Source organism: Oryzias latipes, chromosome 17 (genome assembly GCF_053564925.1).
Source record: "Oryzias latipes strain Hd-rR chromosome 17, Olatipes_Hd-rR_3.1".
Taxonomy (NCBI): Eukaryota; Metazoa; Chordata; class Actinopteri; order Beloniformes; family Adrianichthyidae; genus Oryzias; species Oryzias latipes.
This window is the reverse complement of record NC_136253.1, coordinates 8,438,382-8,454,983: the sequence shown is the minus strand read 5'-3', so window position 1 is coordinate 8,454,983 and position 16,602 is coordinate 8,438,382. Positions and strand designations below refer to the sequence as shown.

General features: G+C 42.2%; 1 protein-coding gene across 4 annotated transcripts in view; it reads right to left on the bottom strand.

The window, feature by feature from the left end:
* Positions 1–15,737, bottom strand: part of si:ch211-267e7.3 (ADAMTS-like protein 2) — a 29,883-nt gene extending 14,146 nt beyond the window's left edge. For 2 of the 4 annotated variants that reach the window (XR_013650508.1, XM_078934344.1), the window contains exons 1-8: positions 15,578–15,737; positions 9,931–10,034; positions 8,719–8,784; positions 8,278–8,353; positions 8,092–8,194; positions 3,472–3,617; positions 3,198–3,321; positions 2,364–2,444 (exon numbers count right to left, since the gene is read on the bottom strand). Coding sequence is in view for 3 of the 4 variants with exons in the window: in XM_078934344.1 (XP_078790470.1) it covers positions 2,364–2,444; positions 3,198–3,321; positions 3,472–3,617; positions 8,092–8,194; positions 8,278–8,353; positions 8,719–8,784; positions 9,931–10,034; positions 15,578–15,664 (787 nt within the window). In the remaining variant the exon portion in view is untranslated. Of the gene's footprint in view, positions 1–2,363; positions 2,445–3,197; positions 3,322–3,471; positions 3,618–8,091; positions 8,195–8,277; positions 8,354–8,714; positions 8,785–9,930; positions 10,035–15,577 lie in introns of all 4 variants that reach the window. The other 2 variants (XM_078934345.1, XM_004078732.5) reach the window with 2 other exon arrangements.
* Positions 15,738–16,602: the final 865 nt, after the last annotated feature.

The following is a 16,602-nucleotide window of genomic DNA, read 5'->3' as shown; positions in this document are numbered from 1 at the left end:
TATCATTGTAGGGAGAACACCTCAATGTAAAGGTGGGGTCATCTAAGATACCAAGGGTTAAAAAAGGTATCAGATCCAGAACGGTTCTTCTGACCAATAGAATGACTGAGTAACAGCTGTTCATTTCTCTATAGACGTCTATGGGATTTTGGCTTCTTGGAGCCACTCCCTGTTTGGAACGCCGGGGTGGAGGGGTCACTCAGTCCGGTTCTCATATACGGTACAGTCAGTAGTTGACTCTGTAGGCAAACAACATTGAATCTAAGAGTGGGACTTTGAAAACAGGGCAGGACCAATCCCTCAAGAGGCGTCATGACTACACGCGTCAGCCTCACAGGCCTGTAGTCACCAAGTCCTGTGATCTGTTGCTTCTTGGGGACAAGAACAATGGTGGAGGATTTGAAGCAGGTTGGGTTTACACATGGCATGATTCCATGGAGGTGTTAATAATGTCCGTAACCACAGCCATCAGCTCCTCCGCACAGTGTCTGAGGGCGGCAGGAGAAATGCTGTCAGGCTGGAGCTTTGTGAGGGTTCAGTGGTCTGAGCTATCAGTGCAAAGAGAGCGGGGGTGAAGGAGAGTGAGACTGGACTTTGGGGAAATGGCCTGTTCCAAGAGAGGAGAGGACGGGATGATAGAGACTAGGGAGGCAACAAGGGCAGAATTAAGAACATTGACTGTAAATGCGAACTGGACTGAACTGACCCCTTACCCTGCTGTTCCAAACAGGAAGTACTCACTGGTTCCAAGAAGCTAAAATCCCATAGACTTCTATTGAGAAATAAAAAGCTGTTACTCATCATTCTATTGCCCAGACGAACCATTCTTGCTCTGGTACCTTCTGTTTCTAACATCTTTTTTTGATAATCCTCATTTTTTTCATGATATTTTTCTTTATTCAAGTTAGAAACTTATCATTCAGATGCCTCAGTAAAAGTTTGATTGAAAGATTCTAATGAGTCACTTACAGTGAAAGGGGTGCAGACTTTTGAACAAGCTTGATTGGTGACAGTAGTTGGCATAGGAATGTGACTGTAGACCGTCTCGGACCGATCGCTGTTGTCTAGGTCCAACACGGTGACATCTGTATCGTTGAAAAATGGCGACTGAATTGGTTTCATTTGGCTGGAGCCAGAGTTTTTCTATGGGTGACGTCACACTCAGTCCAGTTCTTTATACAGTTCTTTACACAGTCAACGTTAAACGTCGGTGTGCCGGTTCCTGTCTTCACTGTTGAAAGCTGTCTTTTTCTGTCGCCTAATCTGCCTGAGCTTTGCACTAAACCAGGGCTTGTCATTACGATAACCCCCCCCCCCCCAAGGTCTGTATTGGACTAATGTGGTCCTCACAGAAGTGAATGTATCAGGACACACTGTCAGGTAGTTTGTTGTAGCCCTGAACACTTCCAGCTATGTGAGTGTAGCTCCTCTGCAGTCGTCAGTCCATCTCTGTAGTCCTAACGGGTTTGCGAAGTTCCAACCCTCATCTGTATGCAGGGACCAGGTGGATCATCACATGCTCTGACAGTCAGAGGTTTGACAGGGATCCAGCGGGCTTTCCTCCCGGTGGGGCATTGTATAAACTGTCAAATCTTGGTAGTTTCTGGCTCAGATTACTCTTGTTGAAGTCACTGATAAATAATTGGGGAGAAGCTCTTCCCATACAGAATGCACTCATGGCCTTGCATCCTTCCAGCAGCAAAACGCAGTCCGGGGTCTGTTCTCTGAGCCACGTCTCCGTGGAACATGAAACACAGGAGGAAAAGTCCTTTTCCTTTACATCAGCAGGGCTATTTTTTTCATCTTGTTACTTAGTGAGCGGAGGCTAAAGAGGATGATGGCCGATAATGCTGTGTGCGTCCCCCTCCTGCAGAGACGCACAAGAGCTCCCGCTCATCCCCTCTCTGTTCTGGCCAAAAGATGTTTCTAATCAGCAGCAGATGCATAGAAACTGGGAATGTTGTCTATCTAGACCTGATGTTAAGTAGCTCTTTGTGTGTGTAAAAGCATGCAGACACATGTAGAACGCACAAAAAAAGACAAAACCAAATGCACCAGAACACCAGGGCAGCCGTCCTTGGTGCCATCAGGGTCTCTGGTATTCCTACACTAACAGTTTTGACAGAAGTATTAGTATTTACCATTATTGCATTTATTTTTGCAGGTATACCATTTGTTGCACCCTTTTTACAACAATATTTTTTATCCCTTTATGGGTTATTTCTGCTTGAATTTTCTTGGCTCAACAAATTTAGGTTTAACTGGTAAACGGATCATTTGGATTCGGATGCTCCTTTTACTGCATGTCAGCTCAGTTCAAACACACAGATCATCGTGTAGCATGTGGAGGCCTTTCTTCTCACCCAGTATGTTCTCAGTCTTGTGCCTCTCTATGATTTGGATGTCTGAAGCTCCCGCTGGGATGTTGGTGATGAACACATAACCTTGGGACAAAATGTTCACGTTAATGTAAACTAAAAGAAACACCACCTCACTTTACATATTCCCAAATCTCGTTTCATGCTCGCATGTCAGTCTCTGCCTAGGTGTGGATATACATTAAATGAAGGTCATGGATTCTGATTCCATTATAAGCCTTAGATAATCATCAGAAACCATCAGTATTGATATTGTCAACTTTAAAAGAAATAAGAAGTAGAAGTCTTTAGTCTGAAGTGGCTCATGATAATACTGCCATCTCCTCAACAAAAAGTATTTAAGAATTGATTAAATAAAAAGTTCGAATGTGCTAGTCTGCTTTGATTTTGTACACTTTTTCATGATGACATCAGTTCATATGAAATTCACCAATACATTTGATATTTTTGCTGTATTTGGCAAACTGTCTTGAAGTTGAGATGGATTTAAAATCTTCTTCCAATTGCCATGACTCAACTTTAAGACGACGTCACCTGGATGAATGAGAACCTTCACTGACGTGTGGTATACCAGTGACAGGTCACCAATGACCTGCAGGTTTCCTTTCTATCTCTGCCCCACAGCCATTTTTTGCAGATGGGGGTGGGGGTGCCTGTTTTCTTTTGAAAGTATCTAAATCAACAAAAGAGGTTGAGGGAAAACATTTCAAATAAGTCGGCATAAATTCAAATAGTCTGAATTAAAGAGTTTGTCCAGTGAACTGCTTGGTTTTGGCTGGTTTAGTTCCACATCTGGTTCCACGGTTGTAGGTGTGTTACCTAACTGTGTGAATGCCTTCCTGTAGGATCCTGTGACGCGCTGACATGTCGTTCCATTACCGCCACATTTCCCACATCTGTCCACAACCTTTGTGCTGTACAGCTGCCCGTCACAGCCTACCGGCTGAGAGGGAGGAGTTATCAAGCTGTGAGTTATTATACTCTTCAAGCATGTCATCAGTTTCACACTGGCGCTAATAAAACAGACCTGCTGTGGTTAGTCAGTAATGAAGCTGATTAATGCTGGTGGCTGCAGCCTCTTCAGACAAGTTACCTGACAGATGCCATCAATGCAGACTCCATGGTGTTTGCCATCATGACAGAATGTGCCATCGTGAGCCGGAACAAGCAACTGGCGCTCGCCACCATCAGTCGTACATTGCAGGTCACATGGCTTATTGGAGATGCTCACGTCGTCAGCTACAGTGAGAGTTGCACATTTTAAGAAGCAATAACACTTGCTACACTGTTAAAATTCTACATGTTAGATTTAATGAATTCAGATTTCAATCATTTGGTGTTTTTATTACATTAAAAGCTTAAAACAACAACTGAATTCAGTTTAGTAATAATGAGTTAGTTTACAAGCAAGAACTAAAGTGCTATGCAAAAAAACATCAATCTGGCATCTACCATCTATGACTGTTACAGTCCAATGTAATTGAAGTAACTACAATAAACCCAGATTATCAAGGTAAGGTATACAAAAGAATCCAAGACAAAAGCCAATTGAAGCCTTGCTTAAACGTAAAGTTTCATATGGAGAAACACAGAAATAACAACAGAAGTTTAGTCACACATCCCCTCTTGGGTTCAGACTAGGGGAAGGGGCTGTTCCACCCAGACACTCACAGATATCACTGTCTCAGTCAGAGAACTTTCTAGTACCCCTCCCTGGGACTGCAAGAAGGCCGGGTGCTCTGTTCTGCTGTCCGGCCTGGAGGCAATAACCAGTTTGAGAGACCTGTCTCGGACCCAAAGTAAAGGAATGCAACCTCTCATTTCTACAGGATCAACCTTAAAACATGGCGGCTGACCTGGGGGTTATTAGCAAGGTTACACAATCCCATCACCTGGAAGGGTCAACTCCAGTCAAAGAGTTGGGTTTTGGAGCCCAATCTGTGCGTAGAGGTGACCTTGATTATCTGTAGTCGGTTTCGTTAAGGCTCACACTCCAGTTCAAGCTGTTTTCCACTCATCCATTAGGAAATAGTACCTTACCAAGTCAAAGTCAGCTTTATTGTCAGTCTCCTCACATTATGAATCAAAGAAGTTGAAATTCAGTTCCAGGTCATTGCCTGCAATGGCATAGTTGTAGTGTTCTGCAGCTAGCACTATTTTAAAGCTTCCTTTATTGTAATACTCTGATGGAAAGACTAAATGTGGCAGGAGAAGATGCAGCAGCTAAAGACACAGTCGTGGACTTCAGCGGATTACAAAAGGACAGACCTCTAGATCAGTGTTTTTCAACCTTTTTTGAGCCACGGCTCACTTTAACCTTGACAAAAATCCAGCAGCACACCAGCATCCAAAAATAAAAATAAAAAAAAGGAGAAACTCATAGTCTGTATCGATCTACAGCCCCTCTGCAATCTCACATGCATTTTTGTGATTATTATGGCAGAAAAAGCTGGAAGTTGCAGCTGTTTTTTCTAAAAGATGTAATAAAAGTTAAGTTAGAAGATTTAAAAACTGTTTGATGTGTGTTCGTTGTGGTTTCAAGACATTTAACAAGGACGACTCATTGTGTGCTGAGACGCTGTCACTTTCACCCAATGCATCATGGGAGATGTAGCCGCCGAACGCAGGCAAACTGGCGTCTCTGAGCTTCATTGTTTTGTTCACTATGTTCCACGGTTTCATACCGGATTCTGTGGAAAGCTACACTTTCTCAGTTTTTGTTGGAACTGAGAGACTTTGTAAGCAGAATCGGAACAAGGAAGTGAAGACTTTAACCACTTCTGATTGGTCAGACTGATGACGTGTGATTGAGCCTCCAAGAATGATTGGTGGAGACAGTTGAAGGGGCGGGACTTTTCTGAAAACAGCTGTTCCTATATTCCTACTATATTCCAACTACTCAGTGTTTTATCAGGGCCTGTTTGGATAAACAAAGAGCTGATATCCTGGAGACGGTAAATGCTTTTAGATCAGTTAATGAGGGCAATTTCCCATGGCAGACTAGTGTCCCGTGGCACACTGGTTGAAAAACACTGCTCTAGAAAGAGTGGAATGAGGAGGAGAAACAGCTACAAAAACCACATTCAGACGTATTCAGGAGACGGGCTACAACTGTCTGGTTCCTCGGGTCAAACCACTTCTGAGTCTGGACCAACGGAGGAAACGTCTGAACTGACCGGTGAGGAGCAGAACCCGAGCTGCTGGAGGTCCAGAGTGAAATTTCCACAGATTTCAGTATTCTAAATTTCTGAAATCCTGTTTTTCTGGAGTTTATAAACTAGAACCGCAATTTATGCAATACATCTGTGTATATAAGTTATTATTGTAAATTATCAGTACAGAAGTTGTGCGATGTAAAAATCAACAAGGTCATCCAGTTGTAAAAGTCTGGATTGATAAGATGATGTGTTGGTGTGACCAAGATAAGTAGCTTTATGTCTGATTCTTCTTTTTAATTGAATTCATTTTCTAAACTTTAGTTTGGTGTCTAATTTGCTGCTTCCAGCTTAGTTTGTTTTCAATAAATACTCCAAAGAATTTGATTTCTGTAACGCTCTCAATTGAGTTATTATTTTATTTGTTTGACATTGGCATGTACGTTATCATTACCAAAAAGACATAATTTTGTCTAAATTCAAAGTTAATTTACCATAATGCATACATGCTGTTTTTATTAAGTTCTGCAGTTTCCATACTGTGTTTTGGAAAAGGTAGTAGAACAACAAAGAAGTGTTTGTGAAGATAATGTGGGGTCAGGTTTCAAGTGCCACGGTCTACATCCAAACAGGTCTAAAGAACTAAAGAAGTCATGTGTGTGAAAAAGAAAACTTCTGCTTGAACGTATCAATACATTTAACAATTATTGGAAGGCTTTTGTTTTAGGAATCAAGCAGGTTTAAAACTAAACTAAATGCTAAAATGTTAAAAATGTACTGTTTTCAAAATACTTCAAAACATAATTTTACCATCATTTAAACTACAGGTACAATGAAACAGTGTTGACATGGTAGTGCAGTAATTAGCACTACCGCGGTCTTCGGTTCAAGCCCCAATGAGAAACGATGTGTGTTCAGTTTGCATGTTCTCTCTGTGCTCCAGTGAGTTTCATTCTCATGAACTTGAAATTTTTCCAAGGTGTAGAATAAAGGATTTTATGTCTGTGTGGTGTAGCATTGATGTAAAAGCCTTGGCTGGAAACAGCTGGAGACGTTGTCGTAAGAGAACCAGAAAAACTTTTTATTTACCATATTTTGGTTTACAGGAAAGAACCTGCAAATGAAAATATGGTGTTATTATTGTAAAAGGAAGCACAGTATAAGAACTGTAGAAAAATCTACTGGAACAACTGGCAATTGGATGCCAGTAACTACTGTACTACCTTTACAATAGTACAACTGTAAAATGAAATACTGTAAAGTATCTGTGTACTGTATTTCCTTTTACAGTTTTATTACTGTAAGGCAGTACAGAGAAATTCTATTTCATTTGACTAATAAAGCTGTAAAATGCTTTACAATAATACAACTAGCTGCCAGAAAGTTACAGAAAATACTGAAAGAGACACGAGTGCGGATAGATGGTAATGCTCACAAACACCGCCTGCATTGTCCTTTAAACATTTTACGGCTTGTATTTAATTGAACTTTGTGTTTGAGACAATTTTCATTTTGTCATTTATTAATGCTGCGGTCACACACACAACTGCCACCACGCGACGGGGGAGGCATCAGCAGAATCTTCAAGATTAGATACCACCGCCTGATTATTTTGAAAATCGTTGGCGTGGTCGTCAATGCAAACGGCGGCAGTCAGGTGGGGATGACACCTTTACGAAATCGGGCGACAGCTGGGCGGCTGCAGGCCAGTGGCAGCCGCATTGCCGGCCAGCAACAGCTCTGATTGGACGATGTGTAAATGTCTCTGGACGGCGGCTGTCCATATCAAGTACCACTGGCCGCCACATGCCCAATGGTTGGGGGTACATAAGAAGCGGGGCATTCTGCACCACAGGTCATTTGTAGCTCAGATTTTGAGCACACATTACAAACATGTCAATTTACAAATGGATATGTTTTCTAGCCAACATGCCTCCAACATGCCTCCAAGAAAGCACAATGTCCTCTTCTTAGCATCAACCGCAATCTGTCAATCTGCAGGTGTCACAGTCGCTGTGGTGCTGTCAACGGCATGATGAATTTTGTGCAGCATCAATGCCGTCTCCCCATTTGGACCCCGGGTGGCCAGGATCGCCAGATTGACGTCATCACCGGGCCCCCGGTCTATATCAACAGCCCTCGTCGAGTGCCCGCGCTGGTACAGACGATTTCTAACAATCGAGCAGTAAGATGGCAGCACGGGGGAGGGAGGTGGCTGGAGGTTGGCAGTCTGACATCAGACGATTTTGGGGACCATGTAGACCCTTCTATCAGTCAATCACTCTCTGACTGCGTTTCTTTTTTATTTACGAGAATGTTTAAGCCACCACTACTGTGAGAACCTCTACATGCGCAGAACTTCCCCAAAGCTTCTGTTTATTTTGATTGTTTGCAAATTGAACATTTTTGAGTTGGAGTTTACCAAAGTTATTAAAAGGGGAGAGCTAAATGAGAAAGTACTCAATGAAAACAGACACAGAACAGATCACTGGCAAATAGAATGAGTCTGGTTTGAGGTGATGGATGACTAAAAAGGAAAAATGATACAATCATCATACCTGAGTAAAGTGGGATCCACTGGTAATAACTTATTCCAAATACTTTAGAGTTGAACTGGGAACACTGGTGCTGCTTGAAGCTAACACTGGGACTTGGACATGGCTGCAAAAAATAGTTTTGCATTATACATTGTTTAAAAATATAACTTTGGAGTACTTCTTTAGAAAGCACCATTAGTACCATACCTTTTTTAGACAAAGCTGGTACTGTTTTGGTGAGCCAACACAATATGAGCTGTTCACATTCTGGGTGGTAGAAAGCCTACATTCAATTCAGGAACCAACAGGAGGGAAAAACAAGATGAATGTGGGTTTCAGAATAAAAAATATGTTTAAAATTAATTCCCTTAAAGTCAACACTATGGCTGAAATGAAGGAGTGACTGTGAAAAGTTTGTACCTTTGCTTTCAAATGGAAGACAGACAGTCACTCAGTTTTTTTATTAACTTTTACAATCTACAATCTATGTGAATAATCAAGTAGTCTTGTGGTTTTACAAAAGGAAAATACTATGCAGAGCATAACATGTCACAAAATATCAGATAAACACTAATGCATAATGAATTGGACCTTACAAGTATTTTTTCCTTTTACAAAAAATGCCAAAACAGTGTCTCACAAACCCACAGTCCTTTCTTGGGAAGTAACACGAATTCACTAAGAAATCTTCTCTTTTTAGCCATGGCATCAACTCTGGTGAAACGGACAAATGACAACAGACCACTTAGAAACTGGATCTGGTATTAGTTCTGAAATTCTGCTGTCTTAAGCTAAAGACCTTGTGTGGGTCAGGTTTACCTAACATCCAGTTACTGTAATAAAGAAGGAAACTCTTTGTTCTTCATCAAGTTTACTTAGAACTTTGTCCTACTTCAAATAGAGTTCAAATCAGACCTAAAGTAACTAGTAGTGGACTAGTCGGCTAACTAGTCGGCTCCTCAGACCACAACGGCGTCTTTCTGCTCCATCATACTCACGAGTGGTTAGGAGGACACGGAAAATAACTAAGGACATCAGAATGCTCCAATACAGGGATGCTTTGAAACCACAGATAGGAGGATCCCCACATCCTCCAACATCAACAGACAGGTGATGTCAGAATGACATGTCTTGAAAGGTGAAGGTGACAGTGGCGCCTGTGGTAATTGGAGCACTCAGGGCAGAAATCCCCAAACTGGAGGAGTGGCTACAGCAGATCCCTGGAAAGACCTCAGACCTCTCAGTCCAGAAAAGTGCAGGACCAGCTAAGATCCTGCAGGACCCTGACAATGTATGAATCTGCTGTAGCCACTCCTCCAGTTTGGGGATTACTGCACCGAGTGTTCCAGTCACCACAGGTCCTACCACTGTCCCCTTAAACATTAATACAACTTTTGATGACAATTTTTATTGTTCATTTTTAGAAAACTGGTTGTAACTTAAGGTTTTTTATCCCACAACAGTCATAAAAACACCTGCAGTGTCCTGGAAGGACAACTTGCTAATATCTGCTCCAATGAGACCTCTGCAAAAACGCTCCAAAAACATGCTTGATGGGTTAATCAATGAATCTTAATTCCCCCTAGGTGTGCATGTGAGTGTGTGAGTGTAAGGCCCTACAACAGATTTCAGGGTGTACCCCACCTTTGTCCAACGCTAGCTGGAACTGTGACCCCAAAGGGAGTCAGTAGAGTCAGAAAATGGATGAATGCTACACAAGTCACATTACAGTTACACAAGTCAGTTACAGTTACACAAGTCACATTACAGTTACACAAGTCACATTACAGTTTTAACCACCACCTTACTGGACGATTACCTCAAAGAGGCGTTTTGCCAAAAATGTTTTAAACTCTTTACCTCTGTATGAGACAGTGTCTCTCTTGACTTCTTACTCCTCCTCCACAGCTTCTGGAGCATGAAGACCAATTAGACCACTCCCCCCACCACTGAAACACGTCCTCCTGAAGAAAATATGCAAAAAAAACAATCAATAAGATTCCTAAATAGTTTTATACATAAAGTGGGGAACATTTCATAAATAATCACCAAAAAGCATTTTGTGATATATCTGAACCATTGAAACAGTCCTTTCATCTCTTGGTGATGACTGACCGTTGCTGTGGTTCTTTATAGCCGTGAACCACCACTTTTATCTGGTGGGGGGTTTGAGAGCTCAAGGGCTCTCAGCAGCTGAGCTGTCTAGGCCTTGTGACCCTGGTAGGGTATCCAATGGCAGACGGGTCCTAGGTCATGACCCAGACACAGAGAGGTTTAGAACCACCTTTATGAGTACCAAACACCAATACTCGCCCAGATTGGCGTCACTGGGGCCCCACTCTGGAGTGGGAGTGTCTTGGCTAACCCATCTCTGCAGCATCGCGTGGCAGACGGGGCCAGTACCACTGGACTGGTAGACAGGGGTGGTGGTTCCCCTTTTTAGGAAGGGGGACTGGAGGGTGTGTTCCAACTAGCAGGGAATCCTAATCCTCAGCCTCCCTGGGATATGCCGGGGTTCTGCAGAGGAGACTTAGGCCGATAGCCAAAGCTCAGATCCAGGAACAACAGTGTGGTTTCCGTCCTAGTCGTGGAACAGTGAACCAGCTCTACACCCTCTTCAGGGTCCTGGAGGGTTTGTGGGAGTTCGCTCATCCAGTCCAGATGTGATTTGTGGATTTGGAGAAGGCGAAGCCACAAATTTTGTTTATCTAACGACAATAAAAAGTCTGATTGTGTTTTTGAAGTGTCCTTTTATCCTTTTTGACATAAAAGGCAGTGAAGTAATGAAAGATTCAAACAAATGTAATTATTCTTGTAGATCTTTGAGGTTTTTATTGTTTAATTTATGATTTGTGCTTTGAACAAAGCTTTTCTATCAAGAGTGGTTCTGATGTGATGTGTAAATGTAGCATTGTTCTTCTGCTCCTGATTCACAACAATTCCATTAAAGAAAAACTCAGAAATGTTATTTTAAGCTTAATCTCTTTCTATTTGTCCTCAATCATCAGAAAAATGCTACAAGAAGATGTTAAAAACAGCAAAAAAACCATTTTCATTGGAGTGAAAAGCAGAACTGTTCATGTCAGCTTTCATGAATTTCACATCTTTAATGGCGACTCCTGTTAAGAAAATGTGACTAAAGTTTTTTGTCAATACTGCATCCGTACAATTAACCTTCATTAACAGCTAACTGAAAACTAAATGTACAATTATTTTAGATAAATGACAAATACTGCCATAATTAGGGCTGCAACAAACAAATATTTCAGTTGTTCAAAAATCTTTTAATTGTTTTTTTCAGTTAGTCGATTAGATGTAATGTTTTTTTTGTAATTTCTGCTTTTATTCCACCACATCAGTTTCTGGTACAGAGATCTCAGATTCAGATTTTAAATACACACTACGACGAGAATGGTGTTTTTAACATTTTTCTCAAACAAAGAATTTAAGATTAAACCTGCCATCCTGAGTATTTTTTTTATTCAAATGGTTGCGAATCAGAGTCAGATGAAGAAATGCTGTTGGAAAAGCCGGCATCAGTGACGTAGCTGCTATGGTGGACCAAAGTCTTCCTGCTCCGCTCCTCTACAACTACCCCTGGCTGAAGCCGGCAGACTGGGCCGTGGCTCGACGTGGGCAGGGTCAAACGTGTTTAACTCCGCCCACTGTACGTGATTCTTAGCCATCACTGCAACTGCTGTATTTTTCTTCACATTTTATAAGTTTCCACGTGAAATATTACCACCTACCAGTTTCAGGAGATGATTAAGTTAAGGCTTGCCATGTCCATTTTTTATAATTCAGTAAAAGATTAGTTATTTTGATTTTAGAATATGTATTCTGATCATCCACCTGCAGACAAATAGATCCATGAACGTCTTTGTTTTCCTGGTCTGAGCTGGAATCTGGATCAGAACTGGACGCCTGGATTGATCTGATGTCTGCTGTTTTTTGGGGTTTTTTTTGCCACGCTTACGTTAGGTAGGGATTGTGAGGCGCTCGTCGCTAGCAAGAGAGAGTGTAAGCAAAGGCATGCTAACTTTGCGCTGACAGTCCCGCCCACATTCCAAAAGCGAATTTCTAATGAACTCCTGCTGCTCTGCAGAGACTATGTTATGGAAAACATCACAGGTTTTTGCATTTTGGCTAAAAACTGCCAAATCACAATTAAAAGACTATTGGGAACGCTTTGGAACGCATTTAAAAGATGACCGGAGCGGGACTTTAAGTCTATCAATAAAGATTCACAAATTAACCAGATCAAAAGACTTGTGTTGCATAATATTATACATTTTAGGTTACACATAAAAAAAACAAGGACCAGCAAGTGCCCTCTTTGTGTTTAATTTAATTTTTTTTTTTTTTACTTACAAATTAAGAGCCTACATCCTAAACTATATCCATGCATATGATCATATTTGACCTTTGGAACACTAAAGAACAATTTTTTATGAAATATGAGTTATTTCAGCTCATTTTCCAACCTGGAAGTAATGCGACTCGATCTCTGAGGCTCCGCCTCTCCCTCCTTGTGGTTGGCGCCCATTTCATGACATCATCCTAGAGTGGGCCTCAGCACTGTGTCTGTGATTCTCCCATTAAAAAAAACATCTAAACTTTTATAAAGATGGATGTTCATGTTGTGTATATAAAATTAAAGCGTTTAGCCGATTACCGCTTCAGAGAAAGTGTGTTAGTCTGGGGGCGGGGCTGGCAGCAAAGACTCTTCTTGAAAGGGGCGGTCTCACTTTGTGATGTCATAATGTGAGAACCGACTTATTTTCATGGATTGGGAGGGGCTGGTGGTAAGAGAGCAGGTTTTCAGGGGAATGGTCAGATCAAAAAACCACTTTGGGATGTTTTAGTGTAGACTGAACATTATAAAACATTTAAAAGCTCAAAAGGATCATTTTACATGATACAGGGCTTTTGATTATCTGCTTCTTTTATTTTTGTCTATACATGTGAATATCTGTGGTCTGTGGAAAGCAGACAGAGCGACAGCTTTCAATGCTGTCATTGATGTTTCAACATGGCGACAGCACAGAGACAATTGAATCGGTTAGTTCAAAAGGGGCCCAAGTCCAAATTTTTCAAAATAGAGATATTATGTGTTAAATGGTAAATGGTAAATGGCGTATACTTATATAGCGCTTTCTACCTTCTTACGAAGGCCCAAAGCGCTTTACAGTCACAGTCCCATTCAACCATGCACACACACATTCACACACACATTCACACACTGATGGCGGCTCCGCTGCCAAACACTGGCGCCAACCTCCCACCAGAGGCAAGGTGGGGTTCAGTGTCTTGCCCAAGGACACTTCGGAACATGGGCGTGCAAGGCGGGAATCGAACCTGCAATCTTACGATCATGAGTCGACCGCCCTACCGCTGCACCACGGCCGCCGTGTTCAATGGTCTTCAAGGGAAAAGCTATCTGATTATGTACAAAAAAGTTCCAAGTCAGTTGTAATGTATTGACTGTGCTTGACGTTTAAAATGCATTAATGCAAAATTCCTGGACTTGGGCCTCTCTTGCATGGGTTTAGCTTTATCCCATAGATGGCAGCACTAGTTGTCCTATATGGCAGTGCCCCTGTTTAAATCAAGAAGGTCCCAAGTCCTGAGACTTTAGTTTGCTAGTCCTCTGAAATGCTAAAAGTGAGGTGCTTCATGTTCTAGCATTTGTAAGCTATGAACTAGTGCTAAATCTGGGTAAAGTATTAATCATTTGGTGTAGCCTCCCTTTAAGCTATGCAATTAAAATCATTACCTGGAAAAACAAACCTCTTGGACTTGGGCCCCTTTTGAAGTAACCCATTCAATTACATCCAACTTTAATGATCAACACTGGCAGAGCTGAAAGTTGTGAAGAGTGAACATGTTTTTCAGCAGAAACACAAAACCTGAGCTTTACTAAATATGACATCAAATGATTGCAGACCTACAGATTTTGGACAAAACTGTGTCAGAAGTCGCTCTATAATAAGCTTTCATTTTCTTCTGGCTCCAGCCTGATGAACCCACTAAACTAAGGAAACCTTTTTATTGTGAAGCAGCAGATAGACATCGAGTCTCCACGACTGCAGAAACACTTTCAGAACCACACTGAAAACTATCAACTGGGTCTGCAATAATCAGCAGGAGATGCTCAGTCCTAGATGGGATCATCTGTAGTTAACTAAGTGATTATAAACCCTCACTTTGTGTTTAGCCCGTGTAAACGGCCTGTACTCTAACCATGAAGGTAGAAAGAGAATAAAGACAATGAAGAAGGTCAGCACAGATTCTGCATCACTGTCTCCACTTCTCGTGCTTCTTTCTACAGAAATGTTACCGTTAGTGTTTTCCTGCCTCCTCATAGCCAAACTAACCAGAGTTAGGAGCCTGGTTCTGCTGGAGGCTCCTTCCACAGTAAAGGAGAGGAAAGCCAGTCCGCCTCGTCTGCATGCTGTCACAGATTTGGTGCCATGCGTTTGTCACTTCCTGTGTTTATTTTTCAAAGGAATCCGGACTTTGTTGGACTTCATTTAACTGGTAGGATGGTAACTAATTAAACGGAGCAGAAAACACTGATGAAGCTCAGCTTCAGCAGGAGGCAGTCTGCTGAGTCCGTCAGTTCTGAAGCTGTTCTGACATCTTTGCAAACACTTTCCTAAAACATGCACATGCTGGTCTTCTCCCACTTTTGCCCGATCTTCCAGAATGGTGGTGACAGTTTCACGAACACTTTTGATCTTCTTTAAACGGGCAGATAATTTGACCTTTGGCACACTTGTGTTCCTGCAGGTCCTGGTTCAGGTGCTCCCTGCAGTCCGCTAAAAACCAGCCGCCCTCTGTCAAGGGAAGTGGCTGGGATTTAGATGGCAAACATCAATTTTGTTTTAGAGAAATGCCAGACTGAGCAGTGAAAGTCTGATATAAGAGGAGCTTTAAAAGAGTCTGAGTGAGAGAAAGGGCCTTGAAAAGAAGATGTGAACGCTCCACAGAGAATCTGCAAGCAGACATCCAGTTAATGGAAGCCTGAGACCTTCTCAGGACACAGTTTGGATGGAGATCAGAAAAGTTTGTGAGCACGGAAACAAAAAGTGGTCTGTTCTTGGCTGTCAGACCTCAAATGCATCCAAAGTAAGACTTGACTTTTTGATTTTTATTCATTTTTTGTTTTTTCTACCGGAGATTCAAACCTGAGCAAGTTACCAAGAGGTGAAGCGACCCAAACCAAAGAAAGAGAGGCTTCGCTTTCCACAATCTTCACCTAAAAGTTCACTTGAGTTCAGTTTCTCATAAAGTTTCAATCATTCATTCATGCATCTACAGATCCGTCCTAACACAGCCGTTAACAGGAAGCATCTCACGGGGAGGTTCTCTCTCATGGAGCAGACTCCCGCACAGACCGCTCTGCAGCCGAAGAAGTTGGCGCGTGCGCTCAAGCAGCGCCTCCTATTCCTAAGCGCGGTCCGGCCTCCCGGAGGCGGGAGACAGGAACGGTTCCGCTGCTTACCTCTGTGGAGCGGCCGCAGGTCAGCGGGAGAGCCGGCAGCAGCAGGAGGCAGCAGGCGGGGAGAGCGAAGCCTCCGGTACCGAACATGCTTCATTCATGTCCTGGAACCACGGCGCTGCCCCTCCTCCTGGCCCCCGTTCCCTCCCTGAAGCCCCGCCCGTTTGCGGAGGCTTTGAAGTTTGTTCCACCATTGACTGCGTGGCCCCTCCCCCCGGCGCTCCAAACAGGAAGTGGCTCCAAGAATCCAAAATCCCACAGACGTCTACAGAGAAATAAACAGCTGTTACTCAGTCATTCTATTGGTCAGAAGAACCGTTCTGGATCTGATACCTTCTTTTTCTAACATGTTCTTGATAATCCTCTTTTTTTCCATTATATTTTTCTTTATTACAAGTTATTTAAGTTATAAACCGACCAATCAGATGCCTCAGTAAAAGCAGGTGGCGCCCTATGTCCAAATTCCCTCCCTAATCCCTAAATACTAAATAACTAAATTAGTGTGGGATTATCTAGTGGCCTGGATTTTAAAAAACATTTCAGTCTCCATGCTCACTACTTTGTTTTATGACATCACCGATTCACAAAGTGAAAACCGAATCAAAGTGATCATTTTATGACGATTATTTACGAATCCAAAAGCTTGGACGGTTTATAAAAGTATTAAAATACTTTTTTTCACAAAAATTGTTCAAATGCATTGTGGTCGATATTTGCCAATCTAGTAAGCATCGATTAACACTGGTTTTACGCAGAGACTTCTGGGAAATTTTTGGGGTTTTGGAATTCCAGATTCTAATAGCACGGCAAAATGGCAAATGCACTATATAGTGGACTAGTGAAGGAATTCAGACATAACCTTTATTGACAGATTCTCCCAATGCCGCTTTAAGTGGAAGAGGTGTGGCCTTCTAACATGCTAACTCCTGATTGGAAAGAGTGACTGCTGTAGAAATGTAGACTCAGACCAACATGGGCCAATCATGGCTTTCTCTGTTCGCCTGGTTACAATATGCTGGTGGACACAT